Here is a 21872-nt window from a genome sequence, read left to right as displayed (position 1 = left end):
GATTTCATAAAGAGATAATGCAAAACGCAAAATTAATTTACAATATGTGAAATCCCTAACTATTTTAACCACCTATATTTTTTGTTTATAAAACAGTTCTTCTAACATTCAACACTACAAGAGTAATAGTGCATTCTGTGAATAAGTTGGCTGTTGTGCTAGAAAAGAAACATCTGCAGCTACCACAGCTTCAGAAGGCAGCTTAGAGCTACTTCTGTGGCAGAGACCTGAACCAGCACTGAACAGACTTTCCCATCATACCACACGCTACCACCCTGTGTCTGAATCAGACCTCTTCTGCAAATCCTCATGCCCACAGTTCCAGAGTCCTCTTCTTGCCAGACACTGGGTATTCACCTCCAAAGGCACTACTTCCTATGGCCTACATCCCGATGATGGAGGAGTACCTTCTCCACACCATCCTGGAAGTGTTAATCAGGACTTAAAAGATTTTCCTAAACTATCTGTAAACACCTAGCTAGCATCACCCTGGGTTTGTACAGAATACAGTACTTTTGACTACTGCTCCTTAGATGGCTTTTGACACATGCACTTTTAATGCTTCATAAACAGAAAATTCATCAATTTATGTTGTTTCATCATTGATGTATTATTTGACAGAATGCAAGAAGTATGACCAAATATAAAGAAGACATTTGCAACTGCAACAATGTATAAACACATTATCATTTCACTTTGCAGACAAATACACAACAGCTGCTTTTAGCAGCTTGCATCCGCATTTCATATGGTAATCTCAGATGGTTTAAGAGTATGACTGGGGAAATTCAATCTCCTTATAACTAAGGAGGAACTCCACCCTCAGCAACTAAGCCCATAACCTCTACATGGCGTATCCATATGCACAGCCCACATGAGTAGCAAAAAATTTCCCTTCCAAGTCCACTATTATATACCACCAGATTAACACTAATTAGGAAGCATGGACATAAAGAGGTATCACACCTTTCAAAATACATTTGGACCAAAGATAACAAAAACGGTTGACTTGAGGTACAGTGAAAAAAGCATACAACTTTCCAGGGCCAAAAAGGGCTAGAAACATTAACTACAGGAAAATACAAACTCAGAGTGAAATCCAATTGCTGAGAGACAGCAACTTTTTCCCAGCAGCGATACGGAGAGGCTGCTGGATCACCGCAGGCTCTCTTGGCCTCGCACCTAACAGCGGACGAAGCGCCATCCGAGCTCCATGATCTGGGCCACGAGCTCAGCCCACGGCACGCCAGGAGGCAGAACCTGTGCCAGCAGGTCCAACACTACCGCGAGGGAGCGAGTGACACAAATCGGCACATTGGCTTTGCCAAGCTCACCGTAACCATGTCAAGCTTCAGATCCTACAAAATGGGCATATCCTGGCTGTTTCCTGAAAGGCCAGGTATCGTTACCCTGTGTCGTGCAAGGCAAGGATGCTACAGTAAGCGTTGGTGACTGGGGGGCCGCCGTAGGGCACCCCCTGCTGCAGCAGGGCCGCGGCCAGCTGCGGCCATCCTTTCTGACAGGACCTTCTGACACGGGGTAACCAGACAGGCCGAGGGCCGCCAGCCACCCCCAAGGGGGTTCCCCCGCAGGGCCTCTGCGGCCCGGCCCGCGCCCTTCAGGCGCCCTGAGCCCCAACCGCCGCCCGGGGACGCCCCCGCCGCCGCCCCGGGCGCACCGTCTGCCTGCCGGCGCCCTGCTCCCCGCCGCTCCCCGCCGCTCCGAAGAACCTGCTCAGCACCAGCTGCTGCCCGCCGCCGCCGCCGCCGCCGCCGCGTTCCTGCCGGCGCCCCCGCGGCATGGCGATGGCAGCGGCGATGGCGGGCCCCGGGCCGAGGCGCGGGCACCGGCACCACCTTCCTCGCCGGAAGCGACGGCGGGCGCGGGGCGGGGCCGCGGGGGAAGCGCCTCCGCCAGCGGGCGCGCTCCGCTCCCGCCAGCCTCCCGCTGCCGCCCCCTCCCGCCGCCCCGCCCCGCCCCGCCCCGCCCCGCTGCTGCGCGCGCGCTCGCTCGCTCGCTCCGAAGTCCGGCGGCGGTGGGCGGCATGGTGCGCTCGCTCAACTCCATCGTGGCCGTGTGCCAGAACATGGGCATCGGGAAGGACGGCAGCCTGCCCTGGCCGCCGCTGAGGTACCGCGGGTCTGGCGGTGTTCTTCCCGCCGGGGCGGCGGGGGAGCGGGCGGACTGCAACTCCCAGCGTGCGGCGCGGCGCGCTCCCCGCCGGCGGGCGGTGTGGAACCGCGCGTGGCGCGCTGGGAGTTGCAGTCAGGGAGGGGGATGCTCAGCAGGGCGGGAAAGTGCCCGCGGCGGCTGTTGGAGGGGCCGCGGCCGGGCCGTGGCTGCCGGCCCCGCGGCCGTGCCGGCCGGCCCCGCGGGGCTCGGGGAGGCGCGTCGGCAGGCTCCGGGCCGTGGGTTCTCTCTCATGCAAGCAGAGCCGGGGCCAGCGGTCTCGCTTCAGGCATGACACCGCGCCCGGCCCCGTCCAGCCTCTCCTGCCCGGGCGCCGGCGGCACTTGCGTTATGGGTTTTTTTTCCAGTTAGAGAAATGTAACTTATTCCTGAACCACGTTGTAATGCTCTTCTTGTTCTCTTGCCAGGAATGAGTACAAGTACTTCCAGAGAATGACTAGCACATCCCATGTGGAAGGTAACGTTGTACTTGTTGCTGAGGTGTGCCTCTACTTATTAAAATTAGTTTGTGTGGTACCAGTCATGGAAAAGACTGGTAATTTTACTTTTCCCTGACTTAAAAGTGCTGCTTCTGTAAACAGCCTGCCCTCCCAAGCCTCACAAGTATTTTACCCCTTTGTAAATATGTCATCTGCAGATCGTTTCAGTTAGATAAAGAAACTGGAGGTGAATCAGATGTTTTAGGACTGCCGGTGATTTGTAAATAAAAAGAATCTCAAAGTTCTGTTTCCCCAACAGCGTAGAAAACTTCACCTACCTGTCGTTACCTACAACTCCAACCCTGAATAAATTAAAAATGGATAGGTTTTTATATGCTGATTAATTAGCAGAGGTTTTTTTGCAGGCTGTATTAGCTTATCTAACTTGTTTGCTGTAGCTCAGCCTTGGCCATTTGTTCCACCCCTCTGACCCTTGTGACAGTAATTTTGCTTGGTTTTCTGAGTGCTGAGCCATCCCAATACGTCAGAAAACCCTAACCGTACTGATAATATGCAGCAACAATGCTGCCACCGTATGCAGTGTATGTGTACGCAGTAATATGGAACCATACTGGTAATATGCAGCAATAATGTTCAGGCCCAGTGAGACCTTTGCAGCAAAGTAATATTACAGACTCTATTGATCTGGTGAGATAAAATCAGTTATTGCGGAATGAAAAAAGTTGTAAAAATCAGCACAAACAAGCAGGGATAGGAGTGCAAAGGATGAAAACAGCCAATTTGTTCTGACTGGGTAGTTACCACTGCTAGAAGAGACAAGTCTTGCCTTATTGCCCCCATTCCTTTTCGCACTGACTTTAGCGCTGGTTTGACATTTCCTTAAGCTGTTTTAATTCTCTAACCCAGTAGACTAGGCTACTGGGTGTCTGTGGGGACTGCCAGTACAAGGTGTGTGGTAGGAGTGGGAAGGAGGCATTGGGAGAGGAGGAACAGGACCTCCGTGAGGCATGTGACCGGCTCACTGCGTCTGGTGGAATCAGATCCACGAGAGACAACAGATTTATCCTCACATTTCTGCTGCTTCTTTATTTGCCAAGAGAGCGGTCACTCTCTTTCCTGTAGTTTTTGTTTCATGCCCCTGTTAAAACTGCTGTCTAGCAAAACTCATTTATTTGCTGAAACTTCTGGGCAGACTAACATGTGCCCTTGTTTTGATTGAGTGACCTATTCCATATTCTGATTCGAAGGTCTGTTCCATATTCCACAAGGAATATCTAATCTCATTTTGCAACAGTCTTAAGTGAAGGATTTTACTTATGTTTTCGAGACCTGATTCAACCCATTGCAACCTTACGTACAAAAAAGATACAACACACATTTAAGTCTTTTTATATGTCTGCAATATGTCTCTTACCTAGCACAAATAACCCATAATCAAAAAAAGATGTTTTAAATATAATTAAAAAGAAAAATTTTGCTCCATCCTGCCTGCAAATCTTTTGATTAGCTATGACCTTAGATGCTAGGCAGTTAAGTTGCTTCATAACGAGACCTCGTAATGGATTATGCTGCCAGAAATCTTAACAGCGAGGATATCACCATTGGCTCAAAAAAAGTCAAAAGAGTCACTGATTTTTGAAAGTGGGAAGAATACAGTGGAGAAGCATCTTGCTTTTAGCGTGCTTGCATACCTGCACTGGCCACTGCTGTAAGTTAGCAATTGGTCTGGACAAATCTTTGTTCTGACCCCATAGGCATCCCAGTGTGAATCTTTAGTAAGAAAATACATCTATTTTTCAGAACTTGTGCATTTCCTTCAGCAGTGGTGCCGGTGGTCTGTGCTAACATATCTAAACTGACACTGCAGTATGTCCCTTGGAAACTCGCTCATGAAGCTTATTTGCAGGAGAAGGGTCTTTAGACACCTAATAAACAACTGGAGCATTGGTCCTCTGGTGTGATCTAGTAGATCCAGCCTCTCAGATCAAGAAGGACAGCTGTGAAGAAATACTAAATTCTCTAAAATCCCTCCTGCTGTGTAGCACTGTAAAAAACTTCCTGTTACCTTTTGTGAGTCTCAACCTCTGTGTTTCTCTGACAACTCCATTTGCTCATAAAGAGAAACCCTTTTCTTATCAGAGTACATATAAGAGATAATCAGGTTATGAATGTTTGGGTTTGGTCAGAAATTATACTTACGGGTGAATTCTAGAATATGTTTGAACACCTGTTGCACTTCTGCTTTGGATTTAATTTGGCTGGTTCTTCTTCTAAAAGTTATCCTTTTACCTAGCGCCTTTTTTTTTTTTTAAATAACACAAATAACTGGCAATTATTCCTGATCATATAACTGGAATGATGGAACATGCAAACACAGAGTCGATTACAGTATGCTGCTGGGATTTATAAAGAGAAGAATGATGTTTTTTCACACTAAGAGAACTCTTTTGAGGGTGTGAGTTGGTCTCACCCACAAAGATTAATTTGGCCCCGTAACTACAGCAGAGCCAACATCTGTGTAATGCATGTAACGGGCAGTGACATGCCTTTTTTTATTTTCTTTCAACTATAAGTTTATAGTTGTGGATGAGACTACTTTGGTGTCTGTGGCTTGCCAAGGCTTTGAGGCCACAAATAACGTTGTTCTATGCATGTGACTAATTTGAGAATCAGGGCCTAAGCTTGTACTTTTATTAACTGCTGAAATGAAGTTCGGAAGGGAGAGGGAAAGTCCAGCAGATGTCACTAAACAACCAAAACAAATTTGGGACAGAGCAAAAATACCCTTTAAATAAGTGTTTTCTCTCTTACTCAGGTAAACAGAATGCCCTGATAATGGGTAAAAAAACCTGGTTCTCCATTCCTGAGAAGAATCGTCCTTTAAAAGACAGAATTAATATAGTGCTCAGCAGGGAGCTCAAGTATGTATGATGAATAATAGGCCTGTAAAATAATTAACAAGTCTGCACCTAAGATGTATAGCAATACATCCTAAAGTAATTCTAAATGCAACATTTTTGATATCTGGTTAGTAAGCATCTCTGCTATTGGTTCTGAGTGATATCACTAATTTACCTTTAATTTTTTAATTATTATTTTTATTTAATTTATTTTTTAATTAATTCAGGAGATAATTGTCATTACTTTGCATAATAAATACTAGTCCTAGCTCTACACACAAACCATCTGACAATTGTCAGTAGTCTTTCTGACTCATGTATTTAACTGTATTTCTCTAGTTCCTGGTTATATTGGTGGCCCTTACTCCCTTTTTTGAACTTTATATTTACTAGCATTTAAGCAAAAAGAACTGTCCTTTTCCAGAGTTCTCTCCTTGAATCCATCACCCACATTCATCCAAATATTCTCAAACAAAAATGTCCACTCATAATAGCATATTGATTTGGAGGATGTTGGTGGATTTTGGGCTGAATATGGGGTGGGGGCAGGGGATAGGGGCTTTTTGTCTAGTTTTGTTGAATGAGATATTAATGTTCTAGAATTCAAAGAGAAATCTGTATTTAATTTTGTAGATATCTAAATTTCTCAGTTACGCTTTTTTAAAAATATGATATAAAATTTCAGGTCTGTAATTTATAATGCCTCTTAAGTCACAGGTGTGATTAAACTGTGATTTATTAAACAATCCTGCGGTCAGATGAGAATTCTAACATAGTTTAGCAATAATAGGCATTTCAAAATAATTAACTAATGTGAAACATTTAGTCATTTGTGAATTCAGCAAAACACATTGTATGTCTAGAGTGTATTGATTATCATGATGAATGGTCCTTTAATTATTTAGTAATAAAACTTGGCTTTTTCTAGGGAAACCCCAAAAGGAGCACATTATCTTTCCAAAAGTCTGGATGATGCTTTAGCTCTTTTGGATTCACCAGAGTTAAAAAGTAAAGTAGACATGGTTTGGATCGTCGGAGGCACTTCAGTTTACAAGGTACACTTACAGTACTCCTAAATTACTCATTTTCTGCAACGGGATGAGGATGGCTCAAGTTCCTATTACTTCCGCTTTAGGAAGTGCCTTTCCTTCACGTGGCCCAGCAAACTCCAATGATTCCAACAGAACACGTCTTGGAGTGTCACGTTTCAATTCACAAGTTTAAGATATCTGTTCAAGTAACCAAATGTTGCTCTTGCTAATGGTCCAGCATCATACAGTCATTGCGCTTTTGAAAGCTTTTCCTAAATATTTAAATTGTTAGGTTTTTACACCAAGACCCATATTGTTATGTTTATTTTACTGAGGGAGTTGACTGTCTCTGCAGAGGATGTGGGGAAAAAAGGAAAAATGATCCCGCGTTTTTAGCCGGTATGATACTTTATACAGGTATACAGGTAAGAAAAGTGGATTTAGAGAGAGCTGGCAGTTGATGGTGTTAGCAATAAGAGGAGGTAATCATACAACAAAACGTAGAACTGACTCTCTTTTAACATCCAGCAACCAGGCGTCCCTACTGTTCCCACTCCCCAGGTTTCTCTTGGCGTCTAGGGTGTCTTCGTATTCAGGTGTCTGTTCATGTGCCAAAAAGGCAGCGTGTGCTGCTTTCTTCTCAGGACCATCTTTGCACATACAAAGCCCTGTATAAACTGTCCTGTTTTTCCACAAATGCAGTAGTCCTTTGTTTAGTGAACTAAGATACTAGCTATGCAGCATGGTCTGCAGTAAAACCTATCTTGTTGCTCTGTGTTTCCTCAGCCATCTTTCTTCCTTCCCGCAGACTCCTCCTCATTTTCCATTTATGCACATGTAGAGTTCAGTCAACTCTCCCTGCCTCCCTAGAGTCATCCTTTCAGCTCCTACACAGTCAGGAGGTTCTGCCCTTTAACTCTCAGTTGATTTTGTCGCCTTTTGTTAAGTTCTCATATAATTTGCATTTATTGTCCAGCAGTACCACACAAAAGATTATGGCCATCAACCCTAGTTCCTTTCTTATCAATCAGGAGAATATGGAATGACAGCAGTAAGAATTCTTTCTTCTGATTAAAAAAATGTTAATTAAGAATTGTAAAGCAGGGATTTTTTTATATATAGTAAAAAAAAACCAGTTCTGCTATCCCTCAGTCATTACAAGTATGCTGGGAAATATACTCCACTTCTTGTTTGGCACTTGGGCTTTAGGTATGTGATGAAAATGCCATCATGCTCCCGGTCGCAAATTAGGACTGATAATATGCTTTGTATACAGGGTGGGAAAATACATGTTGTGCTATTTCTTGCCTTTGCAGTTTGTGCCTTTCATGAACCTCTTCTCTGTGCCTTAGGGAATGCATCTTTTACAGTAAAAAAGCAAAGTAGTTAGATATTGCTAAGGTTGTAAGAAAAATAAGATGCATATGCAAATAGTATGTAAAACACTGTTGTTCGTCTTTTTTTTTTTTTTTTTTTTTTAATTTATATTTTATAATCACTTTTGCATGTGGTGAAGTCCACCATGTATTTGATGTCCAAATGCATTCAGTCTATAATCAAGTATTATCCTACAGAAGTAACCTGTCCTTCACTCTCAGCCACTGAAACACCTGCTTCCAGGCAGTAAGTAGCAAGTTTATTTCTGGAGACAGATTATCTTCAGCTTGGGCATAACTGCCCAAGATGAGGAGGAGACTAGATTTGGCTTCTCCCTGTAATTCTGCAGGATACACAGTGTGAGCAGAAGCATTTACCCGTTCTGTGCTATTGCCACAATACTCACCTAGTGCTGCAACGAGTGATTATTTTTGCATGTTCTTCCAGAAGCGTCTGTCTTGTAGACTTCTAATCTAACTATTTTTCCAGTGTCTGGTTGATATTTTGTACAAAATAACGCCATTTTTTAGACTACTACTCACCAATATTTAAATAGGCAGTTTTGATCGTTACTTTTGCAACATATTACATGTGCTGATCAGCATAAGGGAATATGACTTAAAATTTCAACTGTTTTCCCCCTTTCAAGCATCTACTCGGGACGTTTCAAAGGAATTTGTAATTCATTAGAGAGAAATCTGACAGTTTTATACAGATTCCTGCATTCAAACTAGCTTTGTGATCTTAATTAACAGGGCTTGATGGAAACCATACACCTCTACCAAAACTGCAGGTAATGTTTTTAGTGCCTGTATTAAAGATGCACAAAGGATTAGAGGAATATTTCCATTATACCATGTAGAAGTGTGTGGGAAGTAAAGTAGCAATTGGTAATCAAAGTGAATTGTTTTATTCGGTAGTTGTAGGTATTTGCTTTTAAAGCATTATTTTGATCTTACTAGTGTGTATGGCTCAAAGGTTTAGAACTGATTGTGTTCATAAGTAGAAGCCTGTGATGGAAAAGTGTCTGTAACTAGAGTCAGATGGTGACATTTCCACTTTTAGCACTTTGGGGAGTTTAACTCAAAGTTCAGATCTTTCAAACTAGGTAGACCTTTACGAGGACAGACCTTGACGATGTGAGCAGGCCACTCTGGAAAGCACCATACTTCTCTTTTCATCTGCCTCCTGCAGATGATGGTCCCAACCACCATCAACCCTTTTCTATTCCTGATCTTGTACCTGGCTCCTCCTACTCACTTACGACTAACACTGCTGTGCCTGCTGCATCTGAGTGTAGCCACACAACAGTGCAGTAGAGAGCTGTTTTGCACCAGGAGGAGCTAGTCCATTATGATCCCACAAAGAAAAGCACCCAGACTCTGTAAAGCGTCATTTAAAATGCTGCTTACTGGAGCTAACACTTTAAAGAAGGACAGAATAGTATAAGTAATCTTACCTCCCTTTAGATACTCAAAAGTGAGTTCTGTGGCGTTGAACGAGCCTCTAAGCCACATGCCCCGCAGACCCCGTCTGTAGAAAGGGCTATCCCATTTTGGTCATTCAAGCTATTACTGGACTTTCTTACAAGAAAACAAGTTTATTCATCATTTCTGCTGTCAAACAGAAAGGATGTTCACATGTGAACTTCTTGCTGCTCTTTTAGATAAAGGCAAGCACATGCAGGTTGTATAGTTGTCAGTACCAAGTGGGACCTGCCTACAGGCTCCTCTGTTACAGTTTTCTGGCTGAGCTTGCCCTGTGGCCAAGGAATACGTGCAGCACAGTACAGGCCTGTGGCTATTCAGTTTAATTGTTATGTAGATTGCTAACTCCTTAATGCACAGTGGTCTTTCAGTCAGGATCACTACAAAAGGGAATGGCAAGCTCACATATGCACCCGTTGCACTTACTTTGGGAGGGCTGCTTTGACAGCCTGTCACAGGCTGTTGTGGATATCTTGAAGGCTCAGTAGGAAGATGGCGGATAATGGCATTCCTGGAGTCTTCGCTGCTCTGCCCTGGTTGATCTGCTGCCCTTGGCACAGGGGTTGAGCTCAGGCTGGTGGCATCCCATTGGTATGGGGATGCTGGAGAATAAGAACTAGATGCAGAATGTATTGAATGTGAGGGTACACAACTGAGGCCACCAGTCAAGAGCTGCTACAACAGCTTTGCCATTACCAGACAGCACTTCCAGAGTCCATATCATTATTCAAGAGGGTGACTTATTGTTGTGTGGAGCCTTTTAACACCAGCTCCTAACCTTAGCAACTTCTGATCAGTTAATCAGTTTGGGATGAGGAGGTCCACCATGATCAGGGTTGTTGTCACTGAGCTCTCTGAAGCAATCCTCCAAGCCATATTTCTGTAGATGCTATATGTGAATGATCGTCCAGGCCTTTGCTCTCTTTGGTTTCCCACATCCCAGCCGGGTTCCAGACCCAGGGTAGCAAGCCAGAAGGGTTACCAAGGGTCGCCCGTGAACTGAGGCAGATTCGCACGTTTCAGGAGGTTTCCAAAGAACCTCAGACTGAAAAGGGATGCTGGCACCTTCTTTCTCCACAGGGTCATTCAAGATGCTGGAATGCCTGCCTTATATGAAATAGCGCATCCGCTCTGTGCCGCATGCTGCGCTGCCCAGATACCATGCTGAAACACAAGCCTGGCTTATCCTTATCCAGAGAGTTGTGCCAAGGTGGAGCATCTACCCAGCTGCCTGAGTGCACAGGAGCACTCTTTGGGACACGGGTGCCCAGCCTGTCGCTCGGTCTCGAGTACGAATGGCTGCTGTGCCCTGCCCAGCCTCTAAGAACTGAGGCAAGCAAAGTGCTAGAGCATGTGCCCCAGGATGGCATTTCAGGACAGGATGCTGCCCTCAGCAACAGAGGGGCAAGGAATGGGATGGAGGCAAGGGACCACTGCTGTCTACAGCCTCTTCCTCGTAGGACTGCAGCGGATAGAGCAGCAAGCCTGATAGTCTCTGAACATTTATAAGGACACAGTGCAGCTGTCTGTTGCTTATAGCCGTCTTGCCCACTGCCTCAGGTTCTCAAGGACACAGTTCTCTCCAGGGTGGTGGGAGTATTGGCATAAGCTGCCTCAAGTCCTGTGAAGAACAGAGAAAGGTGAGCTCTGAACAGGGTGGCCATCCGAGTCCTCATGTAGGTTACATTCATGCTGAGTTCAGCAGCATAGTCTGGGAAACTGTCTCTTCTGGGCCTTAACCTTGGCAACAGGAAAAGGCAGAGTAGCTAGACATAGTAGGCATTTTGGTGGGGACGGGGAGAGCTGAGTAGAACATTGGTATTAGGAATTCTGAGCAGAAAAGATTGAAAACAGCTCCCACAGTCCACTGAAGGTTCAAAAACCTCGTGCAGCCTTCGTCTTCTTAAGTTTGATTTGACACTGATCACCTCATCAGGTTTGCAGTCTCCTGGTGCAGCCACAAGGTAGTACTGTTGCCTCCAGGGAAGCTTTTGGACTTCTCAGGGCACAGGTTTACAAGTTTCATTTCTTTGGATCTCAGTGTGATGCTGTACTGGATCTTCTGCACTATTCTGGATCTCCTGAGTTCTGAAAGGACTTGATGTTGCTATTGATTGTATGGATGAGGAAGGAGGAGTGTAGCAGCCCAGCAGTGGCCAGTAGGTCACAGCAATTATGAAGCCGTTATGCGTCATGAGAGGCACTCCATGATTTTTCGTGAGCACTTGATGTTTTGAGAGCCGTCTGCTGGCTCATGAGTGCTTGTTTTGTGCTGGAAAACTTGTGGTGGTGACTCACTCATTGGTTCTGGCCCTTGAGTCCCTGGTAACTGTTGGAGCTTGTAAGACATGTTCCTGGAGCAGACCTTCTGGCTTGGTTTCATCCCCAAGAAATTTAATTAATGCACACCAAGATTGCTCCCCAGTACAACTAAAGCATGGTGCGTGGGGACAATTGGAAGATTCATTTCAAAACCCCATTTCTGTTCTGAGTTAAGACACTAATGTAGATGCACTCTGTGTGGAGGTATTGTCTCTTAATTGAGAGGTTCAGGTCTTGGCTTTGACTCTGAAAAATAGCGCTACCTGGAGATCCTAAGGGAGTCTGCTCAATATAAATTACATCAGTCGCTTTTAACTGGATTTAAACTGTGTGTTTTAAACTGATTAAAAACAACATTCAGATTTTACTAGGAGTAGGAACTGAAAGTTCAGTACATCCCCAAATACTAAACAGGGACTTTAAAACAAAAAAAGCAAGGTAGATTTACTTATGTGGATGGTATGGTCTTATGATATGTTGTTTGTAAAGTGTTTAATAGAAATCTTCCTTTGTAAAAATAACCAAGCACAAATCTTTAATAGTGAACCTACCAGTGGAGAAAAAAACACTAGGAACAAAACTTAAAAAAAAAAAATAAAAGAATTGAAAAATTTGTATGACTCAGGTCCTCATAACCAAGGCCTCTTTTGTAACACCAAAACAGGCTATACGTCAAACAGGTTTTCACCTTGATAGAACAGTTTTTCCTACAGCATCTTGAACATTTAAAATTGCCTCTCCTAATTTATATGTTCCTACTCAGCTTGTTGCTTTCTCAGTGCCACAGAAACAAACAATGACACTCAAGGTCACATTGCTGAAGTACAGAATTGTATTCGTGTATTAAATTTGGAGAAGAAACTTGTAATTTTGTAACAGAACAAAAAGTTCTTTCATAAGAAGTTTTGTTGGTTTTGCTACTTAGTTAATATCTAGGCTGGCTGTAACAGAAAATAGATGCTGGTGATAAATAGTGTTTGGGGAAATTCTTCAACAAAGAGGCTTGAGCTGGAAAATTAAATTTCCAGTAATCTCCAAGAGAAAATTTTATCTAATATTCATGCTCAGGTGTCTTCCTATGTATTAGTATTTGACATATTGTGTTTGGTAATCTACCCCCTTTCATTCTTCAGAATTATTGAATTGTGAAGTTGCTATTCATATTTAGTGCAGCAAGTCTCTTGCAGATGATTAATTACCCTCTTAAATAGAGTTTCTTGACTAAGTATATAAGCTTCACTGGGTTCTGAATGCCCTGAGTGGGTTGTGAATGCCACATTTGCTAAGCTTCAAATCTTTGCTGTGCCATAAGGATCACTTCTTTAAAAGAGAGAAGTATTAATAATTTGAGTCACTAGTTTTATGATTTTTTTCAAGCCTGCCAAAACTTTACTAGCTAATACTAATATACTAAAATATACATTTTAAAGATTACATTTTAGTATGTCTGGATTTCCTATAAACTATAAAAGATATAATAATAATTTTTCTACTTTCCCTCCATATAAGACAAAGTGCTTTTGAGCTGCATACCTGTTGGAATGCTTTTAAGCTGCGTACCTAGTGAAATAGAGACTAACGTGTATGTTGCCGTGTTTTTGAAGTGTTGCATTCAGTCCAAGATGTGAGCGAGGACTGAGATCCACTTACAAGGGAGCTATGCAGACAGCTCATTTTTCCATGCTCGCGTGCTCTACTCTTGCAGGTTGCAGTGCTGTTGCTCCCTTCAAACAGTGCTTTCAAAGAGCATGCTGCAAAGAGCAGGCTCCTCTGAGCTGCATGACGCTGCGGACATGGAGGACATCACACTGCGGGCCCAAACCATTATTCTGCTCTGGGAGCAACCAGCACAAAAAGCTGAGCACTGCATTGGCTTCTCCACTAGTTCTGTTTTAGAGTCAACTAATTAGTATGGCTTAATCCTATTAACATTTTTGAAAGCTGGTAACATTACCTTGTGTCAAGTGAAGACTGAAGGTTGTCATGGTTGCACTGGCCAAATGTTCTTTTCCTGTCCCACCAAGCTCATGATAATGTTATTGATTATGCATGTTTATGGTCCTGAGCAGTTGTTTCCAAGGAAGGTCACTGTCTTCCTGGCGTATATGCAAATGTAACTCTTTTACTTCATTTCTGTAATGTCACAGAACCCTTCTTTACAGGAGAATTTTCTCGTGTGTAGTTGTATAGCTTTGTGTAGTTGTCTGAACAAAAAGATGGGAACGGGAAGACAATTTTCCTGTGTTCCTGTGAGCTTCTAGGTGTTTTTTGAGAACGGATTTGAGTACTCTTAGTGCAATTCCCTAATATCTCTTTTATATAAAAGTGGCAGGGTCACAGCATTACAGCTGACAGCACTGTCCTCCCATAGAGATTTATGTTTTGTAAAAATATATCCGTGACTATTGTAGTCATGCCTCCGGTGGCCAATACTTCTTGCTCTTACCTAGTTATAAATAAAAGTAGAGGAGAACAGAACTACAATATTAGCCATGGACTAGTGGATTAACTAATAATTTCTTTTAAAAGTTTAAGAATGTTCTTTAAGTTAGCATCTTTATACTTACAGAGACTTGAGAGGGACATATCCAGCCTTTCCAGTACAGTCATCAAAATAGAGGATTTTTAATGTGGAAAGAAAGGTGTAATATTGCTATTACTCCTAAACAAGTTTTTTGTGTGCTCATTCTTATGAACAAACATACTGATTTGACATTCCTCTCGGAAAAAATAATGACTAAAAAAGGTTGATATATGAGTCAGCTGCAGACACAAATCATGCAGCTATGAAAGGTTGTTGCTTTTTAAGTTCTTTTTCAAAGATGCTTGCAGAGATCAGAGAGGAAAAGATTTAAAAGACCCTCCTTTTAGATGAACACATGGAAAATTCTGGTGACTAAGGTGTATCTGTTTCTGCAAGGGCAAAATGGGTAGGCTTTTCGATAACGGTTACAGAAGAATTTTGTTGCACTTGTCTTTGTCCCTGGCAGAGAACTGGTGGTGGCAGCTACGGCAGTGTCTCCTCCCTCGCTAGGCTTAGCCCTAGTGGCTTGGGAAGGAAGGGCTGTTCTCCATCTCACTAAGCTCAGCCCTAGCAGTGTGGGAAGGAAGGATTTTGGAACATGTTGATTCTCCTGGTTATCACCACAACTCTCCTAATAGCCAAAGTTTAGCTTAGGCAAGTTCTTTTACCTAGGTAAGATCGAGAACTTTGTGAGATCTTCAGCTGTGAGATTTTTTTAATGTCTAAAATGTATTTTGTAATACTCTTGTGGCTTCAAAATGCAGCTTGCCTACATGATCCAATACATTTTAAGGGTTGAAGAACAGAATGCAAATAAACAGACTTGTTTATTTTGAAATTCTCTCTTTTATAGTGTTCTCATATTTTGTTTGGATTGGCAATGTTGTTGTCTAGAAAGACACTTGGAAAATAAGTGCCTCACATAGTTACTTTGGCTGTTTTACGTATTTGTGTAATCAGTAGTAGATGAGAAGGCAGCAGCAGTGTGCGTGTGTGTCCTAAAACCTGTGAATCTTTACATGACTAGAAATAATTGGTGCCTTCTACAGCAATTGGTTGCAATGCCCACTGGTTTACACTGGTTTGGTGATTAGATCTATAAAAGATCAATTTTCCATATAATACTTCTGAAACTACGTGTGATAGACAGCTATTCTTTGTTGCAGAGCTTCAGGGCTGTTTTAACTTGTGTTCTACAAAGAGAAACTAATTCAAGGCAATGGTCCTGCACATGCGGACATAATCTAATCTTGTACGGCTGTCAGTCCAATGCAGCTGGAAATTATGGGGAAGATCATCCTTTTTACTTTCTGCTTCAGAGGCAGGCCTCCCGAGGATTTCTTGGAAGTGAGCAAAAACACGAGGGTGTGCTAAAATCTTTTCACAGGGTTATGAAGATATATGTGGGTGATAAAGGACTCTGGTTCGCATATAACGTTGACATACCTGGGACAGCAGGAGGGATCCTGACACCTCAGCTCTCCTGTCTTCCCTCTCTTTGGAAAGTCATCTCTGCTTGAGGAGTGGTTCTGGTGTTTCTGAGAGATCAACAGCCATGGTTTGATTAGGCTGTGCTTTAATGTGAACCAAAAATCAGCATTGCTTTTTGCTGTTGCATCAGGCTGTAATATCTTAAAAGGTTCAGTAGCTGCTATGCAAGGAGGTGAGCCTGTGTGGAGAGCAAACATATATGCAACTCCCAAGGGAAACCAGTGCAGGTACAAATACAGTCCAAGGATAACTGAATGGATTATGAGGGAAAAACACAGTAAATTAAAATTGTACCAAGAATGACTTTGAGACCCAGTGTGGCAATGGAGTGAGGGTAAGGTAATGACCATGGAGTGAGGATGCAGATTTTTCAAATTTACAGAAGCACGAGCTCAGAGATGTCATCATCTTGTTTTAAAAATCTCCTCCCCTTGCCCTGGTACAGTTTCCAACAAGTCCTCTCTTACTATCTATCTTTTCCATCACATACATTGTCCTCACATTTACAAAATATGCAAAACCAAAAAAGGCAGTACGGATCTCCTTATTGGAAATGGTTTGCCTATTGGAGATTGTGCTAACTTCCCACAGTATTGCCTGGTCACTAGAAATATATTTAGTTACTGCGCATTCTGTTTAAATATTCAAGATTATTTACATCTATACCTTTCTATTATGTGTGTGTTACATTAAAACAAAGTCATATTCACCATGTTCTGTTCATTAGAGTAAATATGCATAATCTGTATTTCCTTGATAAAATTCAGAGTAAGTATGTCAACATTCTATCAAATCAGCACTATGCATCCTCTAACTTGTCTTCTGTACCCAAAAACGTGGTGAAACTGATGGAGTAGGATGGACACGGCAAGAGTGAATTGAATGTCAGTGAGGAACTACGTTAATCCTCAAGAAAATGCCAGAGTTGTGATACAGACCCTTCCCCATCCTGTGATACAGACCCTTCCCCATCCTGCCAGGTCCATAGCAGTAGTTTGCAGAGGCGATTTCAGAGTCCAGTCCTCTCTGAACAGGTTCCTTTAGATGCTCCATGTGTGGAAGGTGTCACGTTTGGTACAAAATTTACTTACCTGAAGTTACTGTCAGGGAACATGGAGGACCAGGTGCTCCCAAAGGGACAGGAGCTGGGACCCGTAGCCAGCAACCTGACTGACATGACAGGGGCGTCACCAGCCAGGGCTCATGGTGATGAGGCAGGTCCACAGGGTGGGATCGGGCCCCATGAAGGTAACCAGAGTCAGACATAGCCCTAGGATGACTAGATGGGGCCATGGGTACAGGCCAAGGCCAGGTCAGGATGCCAGCCCATGGCGTGATTCAACTATGTACTTAAATGACAATACAAGTGAAAATTACACTTAGCAGAGTAACGCAACTGAAATACAACGTTGAATCACTTCACAAATGTGTTTCTCCTTGCCCTTTGCTGTAGTATGTTCACTGGGTGTTCCCAGCTGCTGAAAAGGAATGTATGGGTTGAAACCAGCTCAAGCCTGTTGCTCTTCTCCAAGTTCTTTTTGTTTGTTGTTCAGTTTTCGTAGGCCATGTACACGCGCAGACCCCCAGAGCTGGTCTGGCTAACTCAGGAAGCATTTGCACTTTTTTTATTAACCTGAGGACAAACAGTTACACAGCTGGTTGCTTCGCTCAACTAATGCAACCATTTATCTAGAACAGAGGTCACCCTCTGCTCCCCTTCGTGCTAAGTTCAGCTTTCTTTGCAGTATCTGTGGCCAGTCACTCCATACGCTCTTCCCTGCCTGTCTTGGTGGTACAGAGTTCTTGCTGAAGCTGAATTCCCATAGAGCTGCATAGGAAGTTGATTTATTCCTCTACTACAAAACAAAAGTATCTCTGTTTACAGAATACAGTACGTTTTCTTTTGTGAAGCAGACTATTCTTCTGTCATTCTGCAGGTGTGTGTTTCTCCTCTTACCTCCTACCCTTATTTAAAGAAAGAAAAACCATGATATTTATATACAAACTAGATGAACAGCAGTTCAATGCTGTTGGATGCTGGTGTGCTGTGACTTACCCCTTCCATTTTAAGCCATTCACTAGTAATAGAGCAGCTTTTCTAGAAACTAACTTCTCAGCAGTGATACCAATTAATTTTATTGGATTAAATTTGCTATTACTTGGTTCCCGTACTTGTCAAAGTAGTACCTAATAACATGCTGCATGGTGAATCACCTTTAACAAAGAGCATTGCTCACTGCCAATTTAAAGGAAAGGGAGAAACAGCTTTAAGATTTTCAAAAATATATTGTATCCAGGCACCAGTATAGCTTTTAATGGGTTATTTTAGTGCCGAGAAAGTCTGGAAGAGGTGGCTTTTCAGTCTGATCTGGAGACAAAACTTCTTTTTTTAGCTCCTGAGTTTATGTGCATTTGTTAGTGAGGAACTTGCCTAACAGGTGTCTTCGTAAGTTTTTTCATCCAGGGAGCTTGGAAACCTACTTTGTTGTTGTTCTTATGTAATTTTCAATGGATATTATCACTTTGGAATAATCCAGAGATTAAACTTTGAAGTTAAACTGATAGATAATTTGATCACTGGAATTGAAAACTAATGCAGAGTAAAAATACATTCTAAATCCTTAGCAGTGATATTAAACATTGGAAGAAGTTACCTGGAGGTGTGGGCCTCTCCCACCACTTAAAGCTTCCTGTCTTTCAAAGAGGTATGATTCAGAAATTGCTTGTTGAGACTAGGCCATACTGCTCCTTTCTTCTCACAGGACTACTCATAATTTTTTCTTAATTTCTGTCAGACGCCCCAAGCTCCGAGAATAGGTATTGCTGCCACTTCCCAGGTGGAACTGGCACAAGATGAAATTATCCCTTTAGAAAGTGCTCTTGGGCCAAGTCCAAAAGAGGAGATTTATAGTTCTGTTTTCATTGCTTTGCTTAAATCCCGTAATATATGAAATAGTAACTGAGTTTCAGTTTTAGATAACATATTTGGTGTGCAATCTACAAGTAGAAAATATACTAAGACTCTTGTCTCTTGGTTCTTTTTGAATGCTGCCATGGTGATGGCTGATGCAGGCAGAACAAGAATTTGGAGAGTTGGTAAAGAAAGCTAGTGTTCCAAATAAGAATTTATGTTATCTTACAGACTTCAAATAGTGTTATAAACCGAGAATATTAAGAATTTTAATAGACAACACTACTTCATGCATGGTTGAGCTGTTTTACAGGGAGCAACTCAATTTTAATTGTTTCTATTGTTTTGAAAGGCAGCAATGGAGAAGCGAATTAATCATCGATTGTTTGTAACAAGAATTTTGCAGGAATTTGAAAGCGACACATTTTTTCCAGAAATCGACTACAAAGACTACAAACTTCTCACAGAGTAAGTATCAAGATACATACTAGTCTTGTGTTCAGATGGAAGACTTAATAATCTAATTTGAACGTGTAAGGGTCCTATTAAGGCCACGTTCTGTTTTGAGTTAGAGGTGCTTTTCACTGTAGTTTTTCTCCACAGTCATATTTTACTTAGAACCTGGAATTGCACCACACTCAGCACAGAGAGGTTGTTGGAACTTGCTGTTTTCTTCAACCTTCCCATAATCTTTACAGTAAAGAATTGCATTTGTCGGTTTGCTTGAAAAGTAACTTTCTTATTGTTTCCTCACTTTAGAGTTACTCAGGTATTTACTAAGCTTCATAACTCTTCCAGGGAGGGCTGAGCCTTTATAGATTTCTAAGGTTATTCCTTCCTCTTGAGAAAATTACTTCTTCCTAACAAACTTAGTAGGAACACGTATTATTTCTACCATTCACTATGTTATCTGTGTCATATTCCAGTCATACTTTTATGTCCTCTCCAACGAGATTACATCCAACAAGCATTAGGGAGGTGGCAAAAATTCAAATGTCTGCCTCAAGAATCAGCAAGGAAAGGACCTCTTCCTCTTCCTGGTACTCTTGTTTTGGTTCCCAGCTGGTTACTGACCAGCAGTGTAAGAAACAGAAAATATGGCAAGTCAAGCTCTCTGCACGGGGCACAGGAATGGATTAGCACTGAAGTGGGGGAGAACAGGTAGGGGCAGGAAAGAAGGATGCGGGAGAGACAAACAAGCTGAGTGGGGATGATAAGTCACCTTTTTCAACTCTAGCATGTTCTGAACTGCTCTGTGCCATATCGTGAGCCCACTTTAGTATCCTGATGTCTGACCCAAAGCTCCCCTCTCTCCCTCTTGGCTGTTTCTCAGGTATACATTGGTTTTGGCCAGTGTACTGAAATCAGAATTTGGCCTCAAAGCATGAATTTACAAAATAGCAGATAATTGCCTCACTAAGGTGGAAACCTGATAGAGTCAAACCTAGCGAATAAAATTTAAAATTTCTTTCTCCCTCGAAGTCAACATTACTTGTACAAAATCCTTATTCAGTCACAGGGAGCTGAAGAGAATTTTGAAAGTGTCTCTTAATAAAAACTGTTTTAGTAAATATAGAGGAACACTTTGCCTGGTAGCAGTCGGCTGCTTTAAGAAGCTTTGTAAGCTTTGTAAGACTTGTAAGGAACCTTTGCCTTAGCATTTCCTCTAAACCATCTGAGGAAAAGCAAAACAAAAAACCCCAGAAGTGTTCTGTATCTTTTCTGCCTTTGCAGACATTTTAAATAAAGTGTTGGAGGCTTTAATAAAAATTTTGGATTTTTTTTGATTAAGCCAGAAAGGTGTTGTTTTTTTTTACATCAGAGTATGCTTTCTTGATTTAAAAAGATGTGCATGCAAGTTGCTGGTAGTAGTTAACATGATTCCTAAAAATAGTTTGTACTTAGTATACCTGTGGTAAGGATGGTATTTTCATCTCCTTTTTCAAACAACTCTCTTTTCTAATTGAGTGGATAAATTACAGGTGACTCATAATGATATTTTTATCTACTTGTTGGCTTCGCTTTTTCTTCTCCTCTCTCTCCAGATACCCAGGTGTCCCTGCTGATATCCAAGAAGAGAATGGCATCCAGTACAAATTTGAAGTGTATGAAAAATCTGTCCTGGCACAATAAATAAGGCTTTCTGTACTTCTGTGTAAGGGCAGGCATTTAAAATCATGAAGTCTTATTGAGTCCAAGTACATATTAAATTATTGAGATAAAATCCTGCTTGGTAGTACAATACCTCCGTAGTGAATGATTCCAAAAAACACACCCCACACTCGGAATACACACCCTGCAGTGGAAATACGAAGGTGGTCAGCAGCATGAAAGAGGTAGCTCTAAGGAATAACTAAGGTTGCATGAGACCTTGTATTGATCTTGACAATCCATGGCAGCTAACAACTCCACGAGTAACGAAAGGCATTAGACCGCGTCAGAACCTCTCTACGTAAACAAAGGTTTTGAGTATCTCCTAATTCAAAACGTCCAACATTGAGAAAGTGTCAAAACTCCTGAGTTTAACTGGGATGGTATATACATTTATAACAATCTTTGAGACATACTGGTGTAGAAGAAAAGGTAATAAAGTTTGAAAGCATAACAAGAGAAATTACCCAGGGGAGTATAACAGCACCCAGTTTTCTAAGAGAAGATTAAACCTTGATTTTGCTTGCTTTTGAAAAACGAAACCTCTTTGATAAGAGAAAAGCGCTTAGAATATCAGCTATGAACACCTCTTGAATTTTCCATGGCAATTTACATTTAACTGATAAAAAAGATAATTTTTGCAGCATCTGTTCTGAGTTGTCTCAGTTTTCTCTCTGTTCCTTTTGCATTCTTAAAAATGTAAGTACTTTCCTGTGTTGATCTTTTTGCCCCATGCGTGCTGACTTTACATCAGTCAATAAAGATTAAAACAACAAAGTTATATGCTTGTATAATACAGTCTCCTGAGTTTTAATTTGCCAACACATTGCAAAAGGGAAGGAAAAAGACTGTTACCAGGGGGATATTTTTTTTTAAATACAAGTCACGGTGACCCTGACAACAGGAAAAAATAACCTCCCGAAAGCGTTTCATATGTACCAGTTACTATCAAAAGACAGGACACTGTTGAAAGCTCTGCACAGCTAGTCTGCAAAGTGCTATGTTTGTGGCAACTGATGTTTTTTGTGGCAACTGATGTTTCCATTAA

General features: G+C 42.1%; 2 protein-coding genes across 4 annotated transcripts in view; one reads left to right on the top strand and one right to left on the bottom strand.

Moving 5' to 3' along the window:
* MSH3 (mutS homolog 3) overlaps positions 1-1801 on the bottom strand; it is a gene marked incomplete at its 5' end in the record, with an annotated part of 118752 nt that extends 116951 nt beyond the window's left edge. For all 3 annotated transcript variants that reach the window (XR_014230684.1, XM_082336196.1, XM_082336197.1), the window contains one exon: positions 1679-1801. Coding sequence is in view for 2 of the 3 variants with exons in the window: in XM_082336196.1 (XP_082192322.1) it covers positions 1679-1801 (123 nt within the window). The remainder of the gene's footprint in view (positions 1-1678) is intronic.
* DHFR (dihydrofolate reductase) lies at positions 1800-21544 on the top strand (the record flags this gene model as incomplete). The annotated part of the gene is given in 9 exon segments (XM_082336198.1): positions 1800-1833; positions 1836-1885; positions 1887-1952; positions 1955-2130; positions 2598-2647; positions 5446-5551; positions 6459-6585; positions 19026-19141; positions 20719-21544. Coding segments are annotated over 9 exon segments (813 nt in total). The 3' UTR covers positions 20807-21544.
* Between the last annotated feature and the right edge of the window lie 328 nt (positions 21545-21872).

This window comes from Platalea leucorodia, assembly GCF_965183815.1.
Source record: "Platalea leucorodia genome assembly, chromosome: Z".
Classification (NCBI taxonomy): domain Eukaryota; kingdom Metazoa; phylum Chordata; class Aves; order Pelecaniformes; family Threskiornithidae; genus Platalea; species Platalea leucorodia.
Note: the sequence above shows the minus strand (reverse complement) of the source record. Positions and strands in the feature narration are given on the sequence as shown.